This window comes from Lacerta agilis, chromosome 1 (genome assembly GCF_009819535.1).
Source record: "Lacerta agilis isolate rLacAgi1 chromosome 1, rLacAgi1.pri, whole genome shotgun sequence".
NCBI classification, from domain to species: domain Eukaryota; kingdom Metazoa; phylum Chordata; class Lepidosauria; order Squamata; family Lacertidae; genus Lacerta; species Lacerta agilis.
In genome coordinates, this window is record NC_046312.1 from 47,884,564 (window position 1) to 47,897,175 (window position 12,612).

General features: G+C 38.5%; 1 protein-coding gene across 49 annotated transcripts in view; it reads right to left on the minus strand.

Annotated features, from left to right (window-relative positions):
* MADD (MAP kinase activating death domain) overlaps nucleotides 1–12,612 on the minus strand; it is a 78,870-nt gene that overhangs the window by 16,323 nt on the left and 49,935 nt on the right. For 11 of the 49 annotated variants that reach the window (XM_033148129.1, XM_033148282.1, XM_033148136.1 and 8 more), the window contains 11 exons: nucleotides 12,531–12,584; nucleotides 8,058–8,158; nucleotides 7,680–7,763; nucleotides 6,430–6,588; nucleotides 5,853–5,961; nucleotides 4,465–4,527; nucleotides 3,976–4,096; nucleotides 3,242–3,347; nucleotides 2,726–2,836; nucleotides 1,067–1,174; nucleotides 816–980 (listed from right to left, as the gene is read on the minus strand). In XM_033148129.1, coding sequence (XP_033004020.1) covers nucleotides 816–980; nucleotides 1,067–1,174; nucleotides 2,726–2,836; nucleotides 3,242–3,347; nucleotides 3,976–4,096; nucleotides 4,465–4,527; nucleotides 5,853–5,961; nucleotides 6,430–6,588; nucleotides 7,680–7,763; nucleotides 8,058–8,158; nucleotides 12,531–12,584 — 1,181 coding nt within the window. The remainder of the gene's footprint in view (nucleotides 1–815; nucleotides 981–1,066; nucleotides 1,175–2,725; nucleotides 2,837–3,241; nucleotides 3,348–3,975; nucleotides 4,097–4,464; nucleotides 4,528–5,852; nucleotides 5,962–6,429; nucleotides 6,589–7,679; nucleotides 7,764–8,057; nucleotides 8,159–12,530; nucleotides 12,585–12,612) is intronic. The other 38 variants (XM_033148100.1, XM_033148380.1, XM_033148459.1 and 35 more) reach the window with 6 other exon arrangements.

Below are 12,612 nucleotides of genomic sequence, written 5' to 3' on the forward strand. Positions count from 1 at the left end.
GAAAGTTGGGATACAATGCACAGGAAATAATAGTGGTATTTTAGACTATACACTTGGGGAAAACAGTTTTTTTTATATTTGCTAAAAATAATAAAATGTGGTTATTTCAAAACACGGCATTATTTGGAAATATTTTTGGGATGAAAGGATGGGGAACTTTAAAGGCAAGACATTTTATGATAATTCTGTTTTAATGGCATTTTATGCTTTTTGCATTTGTAAATTTTATTGAACTGATTATTTTATATGAGGGACAATCATATTATGTATTTTCATAAACAAACAAACAGTGATGTTTGGTCCACATATATAGCTCTATTTTTTCATTATTTTATTAAATTTATATCCCATCTTTCTTTAGTCATAGAATCTCATGTCATAACTGTTTCCCTTACAAACAATTTGCATCAGCTGATTCTGAGATTCTCTGTATGTGTGTGTAAATGAATGCTATCTACACTTCCGAAAGCTCATACCAAGAAAAAACTTAGTTGGTCTCTAAGGTGCTACTGGAAGGATTTTTTTTTTTTTTTTTTTTTGGCCAAGATTAGGATGTGAGCTTTTCGATAGCAATGTTCTACCCACATTTCTCCATTTGAAACTATGCTTAAAATTGCTGTTATGGGTGAAGAGTGGTGCAACTCAAATCAGGGAAACAATATCTGGTGAAACCACTTAAAAAAGCTTCTCACATTGTATGTCAGCTGCTGATCATCTCAGCATCAAAACTCTGCAGCAGATTCAAAGACAGATAAAACATAAATGGTCCAGTAAAATACTAAGTCATTGTAAACATAACACTGTAGAAACTGTACCTTTTTGGTGTAGAACTTATTCAATTGTGTCTCCTGGCCATTCCTCCTCCAGAGACAAAGCACTTTTGTTTTGGGACAGTATGTCATGTTGATGAGCTTCTCATACCACCAGCGTTCATACACCGTGCCAATGTTACTCCTCAGCACAATGCAATCATCGCATACCTGGAGACGTATATAATATTAGAGAGGAATCGCCATACAACCCAATTAACAGCAATCATTTTGTTAACTTTTAACCTGGTCTCTACCTCCATGAAGAAGATGTCCCCTGTTGTGTCTGTGCCAGCATGTACAACAAATGTTTGCTTCTTGATATGTCTACTGCCACTGGGTCGGAGTGGGAGCTCCCTGCCATTCTAAATAGAAGGAAAAATCCTATTAAAAACCTTCCACTTTAATCTTTACTTCAGTTCCAGCAAGTCAGATCTCACCCATCTCCTGTACAAAAGTTAAATTGGATTAAAACACTGAAAAGCACCAAGTATTTTTTCAGTACTAGGGAGCAGTATTTTAGCAGTGTAATCATAGAACTGTAGAGTGGGAAGGGACCACAACGGTGCAGGATTTTTTTGCCTAACATGGGGCTCGAACCCATGACCCTAAGACTAAGAGTTTCATGCTCTACCAACTGAGCTATCCACAGGATCAAGGATTATTGCGAGGATAAAGTGAAATAACCTCAGACTCTTAACTTCTTGAAGGAAAGTTGGGACACAGTAATATACAGGTGGCAACCATTTTCTGTGTGTTTGATTGGCGAGTGACTGCCGATCCACACACAGTCTTCAGCCCCGTAAGGGGGAGGAATGGGGCAGGTTTATGGGTTTGTGCATGCTCCACTGATGTGCACGATGACCCAGAACAAGACCCCTGTGCAAATGGGGAGTTGTCTATAACCCTCCACCCAAAGTTTTCAGAGTCAGAGGAGAATCTGGCTAGCTTGCCCCCAATTATGTTTTTATAGCATACACTTAACACAATGTATCTACACATCAATAAAAAAATGTAACATGCACATGCAACAACTATGCTTTCTTAAAACATGTGTATGGTGGGGGAGGCACAACAAACAAAAAGAACACGGGAAACCCATCAACTAATTTCTCTTTTAGCAGCACTATTAGAGAAGTAAAGATGGAATTCAGTGCTGTGTTCTTCCAATTGTTCTGTCTGTACAAGCATTGCAGCTTGCCAGGTGGAATGATTCCCCCCTCTCCCCCACAGCTGTTCTGAGAGTTTTCACTGAATCTCAGGATATAGCATCTTCAAAAAGCCCCAAAGACACCCACCCTGGAGAAGCAGCCAGCAACTACAGCAATAAAAAAGCTGGACTTTCCCAGAAGCAGCTGGTTCAGTTCCTTACCAGGCTTGTAACAAAACGACAAGAGATTAAGCGTAGAGAAGCTGCTTACCCATTCAGCTTCTAAGGAGGAGTTTAGGAAGCAGCAGTTAGTGCCTACAGTCCAGTAGGAAACTGGCAGACCCCAGGCCAGGCAATAGAGTGAAAAGGCAGCTTGTAGCAAAAATTTCCTTCTACAGCTCTTGAGAGCAACACTATAAAAAGTTCAGAAAGATCTGACCTCGGTGTCTACTGTCTTGAATAAAACAGGTGAGGAGTCTGATTCTCTGTCAAGCAAGGTATTGCTGAGTAAATCTATACCATCCAAAGATCTGGGTCCCACTAGCTCTTGCCATAAAAAAGTACATGCAGAAGGCAAGATATCAGAATGTTTCTATCTGCAGTATTTTAATCTTGTACACAATTTGTGAAATACATTATAAAAGAGGAACATAACTCTTTTCAGATTTGTAGCAATCAACACTGCCATCTGAACTGCAGTGAAAGATAATCCTCCTCTCCTATCGAAAGAACAGAGATATAGATACAGAGGTAGTCAAAGACTTACTATATTGGCAATTTTGTCGAGTATTTCATTTACTTCTTGACTATGCACTAGGCCAATGTGAGATTTTCCCATCAAACGGCGCACTTTCTTCCTAATATCATTCTTGTGCACCTACACAGCAAAATACAGTATTTGGTTATTGACATCTCCCTAGGCACTTGCATATATATTTATATTTCAGTACATAGACAAGAACTGATTTGCTGTGTTCCAAAGAGTTTAAACTACCATAGAAACAGGTCAATCAAAAGAAGGCACTGTGTAATAACAAGTAACTGCAGAAATCAAGTAACTGGGAAGAAAGAAGTGCTCAAATACATCCCATTGACCTAAAAACAAAGCAAAAACAAAGTATTGTATGACATTTCATTATTTCTGCAATTAATATGGGATTGCTCTTGCGTGGGGGGGGGGTTTAAAAATTTGTGGCCACAGGACACCCATATTTCTCCCATACCCTACCACAAGCCTCACAAAAATGTGCAAAAATTAAATTAAAATTTGAAAAAATGGCACCTTCAACATAAGCATGTAGGCTATCATATTGTGAAGCAGCGTAGCCAATAAGCGGTCTTCGTCATCTTCTAAACGCTTCCGGTCATGTTCTCCTAGAGACAAATACCTACAAAAGGAACACACATGTACTTGAGTCTCTGATGGACTTTTAGTCACTAACTGCAAAGAAAGATGCAAAATGTTCTGCATCCTCTTCCTTCTTTTATCTTTTTTAACGGAATTAAATTTATCCACAGACCCAGTACCAGATGACCAGAAATTAAACTTAACCTTGAGTTACATTTCCTTTTATAGGCCCAACATTAACAGACAAGCAAAGGTTCAGGGAGCTCCAAGGTGGTGGGAGGTTTTTTTATTGGTTTGTGGTTTTTGTTCTTGCTTTTATCATGTATTTTGCATTTTTATACTTCATTTTATGTTGATATCCACTCAGAGACGGGTGGCATACAAATTTAACAAAATAAATAAATAAATATTTTAAAAGACAGACTTTGTGTATAAAGAAAATTAAATTTGGAATAAAGTCTTAAATGGTTTTTTAAAAAGTTAGAAAAATTGTAATCTGCTTAATAAAAAAACTCTACGCAGTAGACATAAATTACATAAATTAATAATAAAGTAATTATTTATTTCAACAAATTTACTCAGAATAAAATCACATCCTGAATTCCCAGAAAGTAGTTAAACTAAATAATGCAGAGGGAGAGAAAAATTGCAGAGAATTTGTAATTTACCTGTCAATCATCTCTTGAGGCCCCTGATCCATTCCCATTCCTTCTCTTTCCAACATCACAGCATCTAGGTAAGCATCTTCCCAGAACTGCATCTGGTCCCACAGGGTTGATCGCTCTTTGCCTAGATAGCAGAGAATAAATTAATCCAGAAGACCAATAATTTTGCAAGGAAAAAACCTTGCCAAGTAATCACCACCATCATTATCATAGTACCATCACAGCAAAATAAGTTCTATTAAAAACATAATTGAGATCAAAACAAGCCAGGAGATGCAAGGTTCCCTGTCCTAACTCACTGCATATATTGCAAACATTTATGGTCCCATCTTGCTACCTAGCCTAAAGCAGTGCACCAACTTTATTGCGTTCTGTGTTGTTGTTTTCCTACATCAGTATTCACCAAATGAAGAAAAGAACAGTGGAGTGTATAGGAATACATGTGAGAAATCTTTTTAATACACACAGAAAAGCAAAAAGAAGAATTATTACTCATAGAGAAGGTTTCCATGGCAGCATCCTCTAATTGGTCCCAGACAGATCCTTTATCCCTCCCTTTATAGTTCCAAGCAAGCAGCAACATGGCAGCAAAGAAGAGAAATGAGACATATAACAAGACTGAGCAACTTTTCTGGAATAATGAGACTCAGGAGGAAAAAGTGCAGTGAAAAATATGCTACATATTGCAATTGTGGTCGAAGGCCATGCCTCTTCTAATACATCAATATACTGTAGTCTGATCTTTAGCATACTGTGTTATGAAACAACTTTCCTGATCAAGATGCCATTTTAAATATACACTTGATTTGACAGCATGTACCTAATATGATAAATCTGTAGCCCACTGATTGAATGTGGCCCACATGTCCTCCCCATGCAGCCTTCTGGCCTCAACCCCACCCCACCCCCATCATCAACCACTTTTTTTTTTTTTTTTTTTTTGCTGCTGAGCTATAATCTCTTAACAGCTAAGGAAGAGGCAGGAGGGAGAAATTCCTGCCACACAGCATAGAAGTATAGTGAGCTCCTTCTTCCCTGCTCCTGAGCTGTAAACTTTTATCAACTGGGCAACGAGGGGTGGGGAAAGAACCACCGTGGACTACATGCACCTCATGCTGGAAACTTTGAGGGTGATCGCACCCCTCCCCCCCCACAAATCAACAACTTTCCACCGTCACCACCGAATGTCCAGATTTTCACTTCTGTTTTAGAGTTTTGTTTTCTTAATTTTGGGTTCAAAAAAATAGGGGTCGTCTTATACATGGCGTCTTATACACAGAAAAATATGGTATATACTAATGACAAGCACTTCTTATAAAATGTTTTGAAGAAAACTATGAGTTTTTAACTGATGGTATGTCTATGGTAGGGATGTGGGTGGCCCTGTGGGTTAAACCACAGAGCCTAGGGCTTGATTATCAGAAGGTCGGCGGTTTGAATCCCTGCGATGGGGTGAGCTCCCGTTGCTCGGTCCCTGCTCCTGCCAACCTAGCAGTTCAAAAGCACGTCAAAGTGCAAGTAGATAAATAGGTACCGCTCTGGCAGGAAGGTAAACAGCGTTTCCGTGCGCTGCTCTGGTTCGCAAGAAGCGGCTTAGTCATGCTGGCCACATGACCCAGAAGCTGTATGCCGGCTCCCTCTGCCAGTAACGCGGGATGAGCGTCGCAACCCCAGAGTCGGACACGACTGGACCTAATGGGCAGGGGTCCCTTTACCCTTTACCTTTTTGTCTATGGTATGTTAGAGAATTCAGAACTCATCTATGGAGGTTTCACTTCAGTAGATTGTTCTTTTAATTTCTTTTTGTTTAGAAAATACTACGAAGAAGATCAGCATGTTAAATGCTATTTCACTTTGAACAAATTTGCTTCAACACATACCCAGAAGACCCTCATAGAGATAAACTCGTAGGCTTGCATCTTCTGGTGCTCTCCCAGGACTGCTGCATTTATTGTCTTTCATGGTCTGCTTCAAGCTATGAGATTTACCCTTAAAAAAAATGTTTAAAATGTAACTTTAATCAGGCATGTTCTATTGCTCTGTATTATGTATTCAACTACCAAGATTATTCTGCAAGCAATATATATTCCTTTTAAACAGAAAGATAATTCAGAAGGTAAAAAGTGGACAGCAGAAAAAGCTTAAGCCACTTCTCAAATTCAACTCAGTTCAAAGATCTTATCATTGTCATGATAAGACATTTGAGGCCTTTAAGATTTCCAAAGGTCTTTAAGAGGTCTATCACTCTGAGCCAATTTACACTTACATGGTCAGTGTGCTTGCCACATGTATAATTGAGTTTGCAGTGCATACACACCCTGAAATATATATGCTGGCTCAGAATTGCTGGTACTTCTTCACTAAGGATGGACCCTTTCTAATGTGATCGCTTTCCATAAAGTAATAGGTCTTTTACACTATCCACCATCACTAAGCAAAATCAAAGCATGTTCTTACAAAGATAGTGCTAGTTGCTGAATTTGTTTCAATCTCACTGTCTGACACGGTGCCTCGTGAGCCTGTCAGATTTCCACTGCTTTCTCCACCAAGGCCATCACCAGCATTGCTGCTCAAATCACTATCTGCTCCTAATGTCTCCCCAGAGCTGTTGCTCACCTGAAGAAGAAAACAAACTGTTTAAATGGTCAGTCCTTTATTCAATATGAGTAGTTACTGTGGAGACAACGATATATTCAGAGTGCCACTGCAGAGAAAGCTAAATCTTGATAATTCCTGCATCCCAACCAAAAGTAAAGGGGCAGTTTTCTGCTAACCCATGTTACATTGGGACCCAGCATAGTATACTTTAGAATGCAAAGTGACTATTTGCAGGGCACTGTGTTTAGTTTTTTAATGCTTTTTTGTGCTTTTTTTAGAGCTTCAGCCATTAAAAATAAAAGGCTGGGCCTCAACTTTTAAATTAACATTAGGAGGAAATCAGATTCAATTTTTTTCAAGAAAAAGAACACTAATAAATGTCTACTCTTTGGCCCAAAAGGACAATTTAAGATAACTGTAGACATTGCCACAATCATTAATTTACAACTATTTTCCTAAAACAAATGTCACAATTTAACAATATAAACACAAAGAAAATATGCAAGTTTACAAAACAGTAGCAGTGGATAGGATCCCCATACCCACCAGAGCATTTTATGTACAGGTGAAACTCGAAAGATTAGAATATCGTGGAAAAGTCCATTTATGTAAGCAATTGTTTTCATTAGCTACTGGAATTTAATATATGAGATAGACTCATGACATGCAAAGCGAGATACGCCAAGCCTTTATTTGTTATAATTGTGATGATTATGGCGCACAGCTGATGAAAACCCCAAAGTTGAAATTGTTAATTTGGGGTTCTCATCGGCTGTATGCCATAATCATCACAATTATAACTAATAAAGGCTTGACATATCTCGCTTTGCATGTCATAAGTCTATCTCATATATTAGTTTCACCTTTTAAGTTGAATTACTGAAAGAAATGGACCTTTCCACGATATTCTAATTTTTCGAGTTTCACCTGTACAAATGGGGGACATGATTAAATGTAAAACTGGAGAAGGATGGAGAGTATATGCCCCAGAGATGCACTTGGCACTGGCAATTTACACAGGTGCTAAGTAAGAAAGTGCATGCAAATGATCAAGCCTTAAAAACACCACTAAAGTAAAGCACAGACATTCCACTTCAGCCATGCCCTACCACTGTGCTAACTTCAGAGTCTTGGCTGGTGCTTCGGATCATAACAGCAGGTCCCACACTTGCCACAGAATCCAAATCACTCTTCTGAAATCATGAACAAAGAAGAAAAATAATGCACATTAGTCATTACTATTTCTGCTTGGAGACTTGGACCACACATTTTATTTGGGCCCAGACTACTAAGGAACTGCAAATCTCATGCCTCATGTTTCTAGCTTCACATAATTATCAATGCTTCCCCAAAGAGAGTACATTCCCCCCCCCATGAAAACCAGAATCTATGGACAAGGACACAAGGAATTCTCACTACCTTCTACCCCCATGTCAATCTCCTTGAGGCATTTCTCAAATAATAAATAAAATGTTCAAGACACTTACATGAGAGGTGGAAGTTAAGCTCAACCCACTATCTGCACTGATCTGGGATTTCTTCTCATCTGTCTCCCCCAGATCATGAGAGCGTTTTGTACCTTCTGACCCTAAAGAGAGGGAAAGTTGTATTTCATTACTGTGAACAAGAAAATGAAAGAACCAGAAGGCAAATGATCGCTTTGGTGCATGAGAAGTACCAAGAGGGGGAACCAGAGGATCATCTCCTCTACTCTTGAAATAGCATCAACCAGAAATATAGCCTGGCTGGTCGCAGCCACCATTCTGTCCAATACATAAATGCACCTGAGAAGCAGACCAACTGCCTTAAACAGTCACCCATTGGAGAAAAGAAAAGGGGGAAAGAGACAAAGCAGGCATCAGACAGATTCCAGTTAATACAAGGCATGCCAAACGGTCGACACATGACTCTGGAAAGCCTTAGGTCACAGATACAATATTGCTTTTGTTGCTGTTTGTTTTTTGGAGAGGGGCAGATCTTATTGCTGGACACTTGGTACTTAGTCTAATATGCTACCATCTACAGCCGAAGTTCTTATTTTTCTCATGTTCACCAAGTGACTCATGGTGTGACCATCCAAACAGTCAGCAATAATAATCTGCATACCAGAAATGAGAGCTTCAAATGGGACACTTTGGGGCAAAATAGCAATATTATACAGTCACTGTAGGGATGTGTCACATGGCTCTCCAGAGTTTGTAACAACAAAGGTCAAGCAGTGAGTTTCAGCTGCTACGAAGACATGCATTCATCATCCCACCCTATCCATCAAGAAAACAAATGGTGAAGGGATTTCTGCCGTGATCATGCAACTTCATGTTTTTAACCCTCCCGTGATGAGAAGAAAGACAGAAAGAAAATGGATGAGAGGAGAGACAGAATTGGGAAGGGTTTGGAAAGCTGTGTGCAATGGAAGTAAGGAGGCAGGAGAAGAATACACTGCAGACTACACAGGTCACCATTAAGAGCTCGAAGGGAGAAGAGACTGAGTACAACCCTTCTGCCATAGCCATATCTGCCAACCGTTCCTTAACAGGGACACATGACCAGCAGCTGGAGGATTTCATTTTATTATAGATCTAGGATGTGTACAAATAGTGATGTGTGGCAACTCTATGTACACAATACAGCAATACCTTACATACCACTAAATATGATGAACTAATAGTTAGGAGTGCAAGTGGGATGTATGATGTCTATCACTAGATACTGCCAACATCGGAAAAAGTGAAACAATGTGCAAGAGAGAAAGAAAAATTATATATATGGTGTGCTTGAAAAAAAGACTATTGGTGTGCATTTTTGAGGTGACCATATTATTCATGAAGGTAGACTTGTCAAAAAGATGGGCAGCTTATCCCAAAGGTTATATGTGCTAGCTAGGGAGTATACCTGTATTTAAAGAGAGAGTATCATATAGAACATTCACAAAATCAACTGGCATTGCTTTGTAAACCTGGCTTTAACATACATTTCTAGACTATGTTAGTACTTAGATGCCTCTAACTAGGATGCTAGAAGTAAATAGAAAGTGGAATCATGACATTCATTGGACTTGTTTTCAGATAATCTGTTCATAACTAAGGTACATTAGCAACAGATTCTTTTTTTAAAAATCCCTTTAATCAGTCAAAAGCATGATTTTAAAAGGTGGTATGAAAACACTACCTGGTTAATTTACATATTATTCCAATCAATTTAATAAGCACAGAATTTAACTGTGGATTTTTAATCATACTAAAGATTATGACTGACTGTTATTCACAGTTAAGCACTGTGAATGAATATTCACGGTTCAGGGCACTGCCGGAAACAAAGTTATACATGCAGAGAAGGCAATTCCTTCAAGATGACTTATCTGTATGGATTAGCCAAAAATATACCTTCATCAATCATACTCAGAAGTTCCTTTGTATTTCAGTTAATTGATCACACAACAGAGAGAGTTAAGTGAGGAGGAAAAAAAACAAACCTTTAATACTTGGTCAGTCTAAGGCAAAAGTCCATAAAGATGGAAAACAGCTATTTCTTTAAATAAAAAACCCTACACAAAGTTATATCTGACTTGAATGACTACATTTCAAAGATTAAGTGACTAAAAGGGCATAAGGACCATATTCCAGAGAACAGGGAACACTTAAATTTCACAGAAATCAAGGGAAGTTAAAGTTCATTTCTACACACATTTGTCTGGAAGTAACCCCTGTGAGACTAATGCCTGAGTTGATATGCATTGGATTACTCTGCACAGCATTCAAATAACACGATTAAATTATTTGACTTCTCAGCAATCACTGGCCCAATTAATATGTTATTTTTGCTGTGCAAGGGTCACTTTTACAAAGTCTAGTTTTAAAACATTCTGCTATCAGAATGAGGCAAATGTTCCTCCAAGTCTCTTCTACTTCTTCAGTTAAGTATGGAAGTAACTTCTCCACCTAAATATGGAAGTTTTCGAAAAACATGGGCACAGACTTCAGAGATCCCCAGTCTATTAGAATAATCTTCTATTACTTATAAGATAGGATACAACATAATAAAAGCATCCTTGAAAGTTTCCCCACTGGCCTCTCTTTTAAAAGGAGTCTTCTTTAAAAGAACCTAGGACCAGCAATGACTAAATCTGGCCAGCTTACTTTATGAAGCAAAAAGGCGTCTTGGTAACATAAAGGTAAAGGTAAAGGTACCACTGACTGTTAGGTCCACATATTCTACTCTAATATGAATTTATATCTTCTCTATACAATCCAACAAACTTTATATTCACAGTATTTAAGTAGTGATACTCCTTTTTGTGTATTCTCAGTGTCTTCTCTAAAGCATTATAAAATAAGATTTCTATAGATGCTATAAGATAAACTACCATATATATATTAGTAGAAACAGATAGAAATACTATACAATGTTGCTTCTGTAGTTACGTCAGCAATATTTTTTTCCAAATATTCAATAAGTGGCATACTATAGGATAAATTATATGTTACACTAGAGTTAGGATAAACTATGTGTTATACTGCAGAAATTCAACTGCCTCTCCTTCTTTACAAAGAGCCTGTAGGCACTTTGAAGTGGAGGAGAAGGAACATGGGAAAGCTGGTGGGAGAGTTTCAACCCTTCCCCAACAGCCTATTTTCACCTGAAACTGCAGGGAGCAATCTACTATCACTTTCTACTTTATTCAGGTGCTACTGAAAAGGAATCAGATAGATATATCAATATATTTTTTAAAATCACACTGTATAGTGAAGATACAGTTTGTAAATTTAAGAAGTTGCAATTTAAGAATGTAAGAAAAATTGAGAAGGATATTGACAGGCTGAAATGTGTGCAGCAGAGGAGGGTAACCAAGGTGATCAAGGGTCTGGAAATCAAAGCTTATGAAGAACTGTTGAGGGAGTTGGGTATGTTTAGCCTTGAAAAGGGAAGACTGAGAGAAGATATGATAGCCATCTTCAAATATTTAAAGGACTGTCACACAGAAGCTGGAGCAAGCTTGTTTGTGCCTGCTCTGGGGAGTAGAACCTGAACCAATGGGTTCAAGTTAGAAGAAATAAGATTCCAACTAAACATCAGGAAGAACTTTCCAGCAGTAAGAGATGTTCAACAATGGAACGGTCTCTCTCAGAAGGTTGTGGACTCTCCTTTGTTGGAGGTTTTTAACCAGTGGCTGGATAGCCATCTCTCATGCATGCTTTAGCTGAGATTCCTTCACTGCAGGGGTGGGACTAGATGATCCTTGGGGTCACTTCTAAGTCTACAATTCTATGACTCTGTTATTCTAACTATGTGCATTATTAAGCACTATCAATTTTATGCATTTGACAACAACAAAAGCAGAATGTTGAACTGGGGCTTAGCTGGACATTCCACTCTTTTGCCCCAAATGTGGTAATCAAAGAACAACCACCTAGAAAACAATACATCATCTCTGTGCATGGAGAACTTCACATTCCATTACCAGTCAATCACCATTCTTCATATTATTCCCCAAGGTTACTCCCAACCTCCTACAAAATAATTAATCATCAAACAATAATTGTGGACTTTTCAAATTTGATTAGAACTTTACACTTTATGTCTGCTATTGGTTAAGAATTCTGGACAAACATTTCTTTACACAGAACACTCCATGATGCACATATTGCAGAAAACGCTGGTTTACCACTAGAGAGGGATTACAATTTCATGGGGGAAACCTGTCCAAAATTTAATTTATAATTCAGTGGTAAGGAAGGATTTGAAACTTGGCTGGAAGAGACTGTATTTCCCCCCTCTCCTCTCCTGATACAGAAAGGGCTATTCAGTGAACCCCAACACTAGATTTCTTTAAGAAATAGTGACCTCCTTTGTCTGCCCTATGGCTCATGTGGCATGGGTGTTCAATCAAAGGCTTAGAGAGTTGGCAGTTATGGGGAGGCTTTGAGGAGTGTCAAGTTTCTGTCCTTTTATCATATTCTTACTCAGTTTTTCCAAAGCTTTTTGCTTTGACACTTCGTTGTGCTTGTTCCACAATTCTACTCAAGATGCAATGTAAGCAGGAGA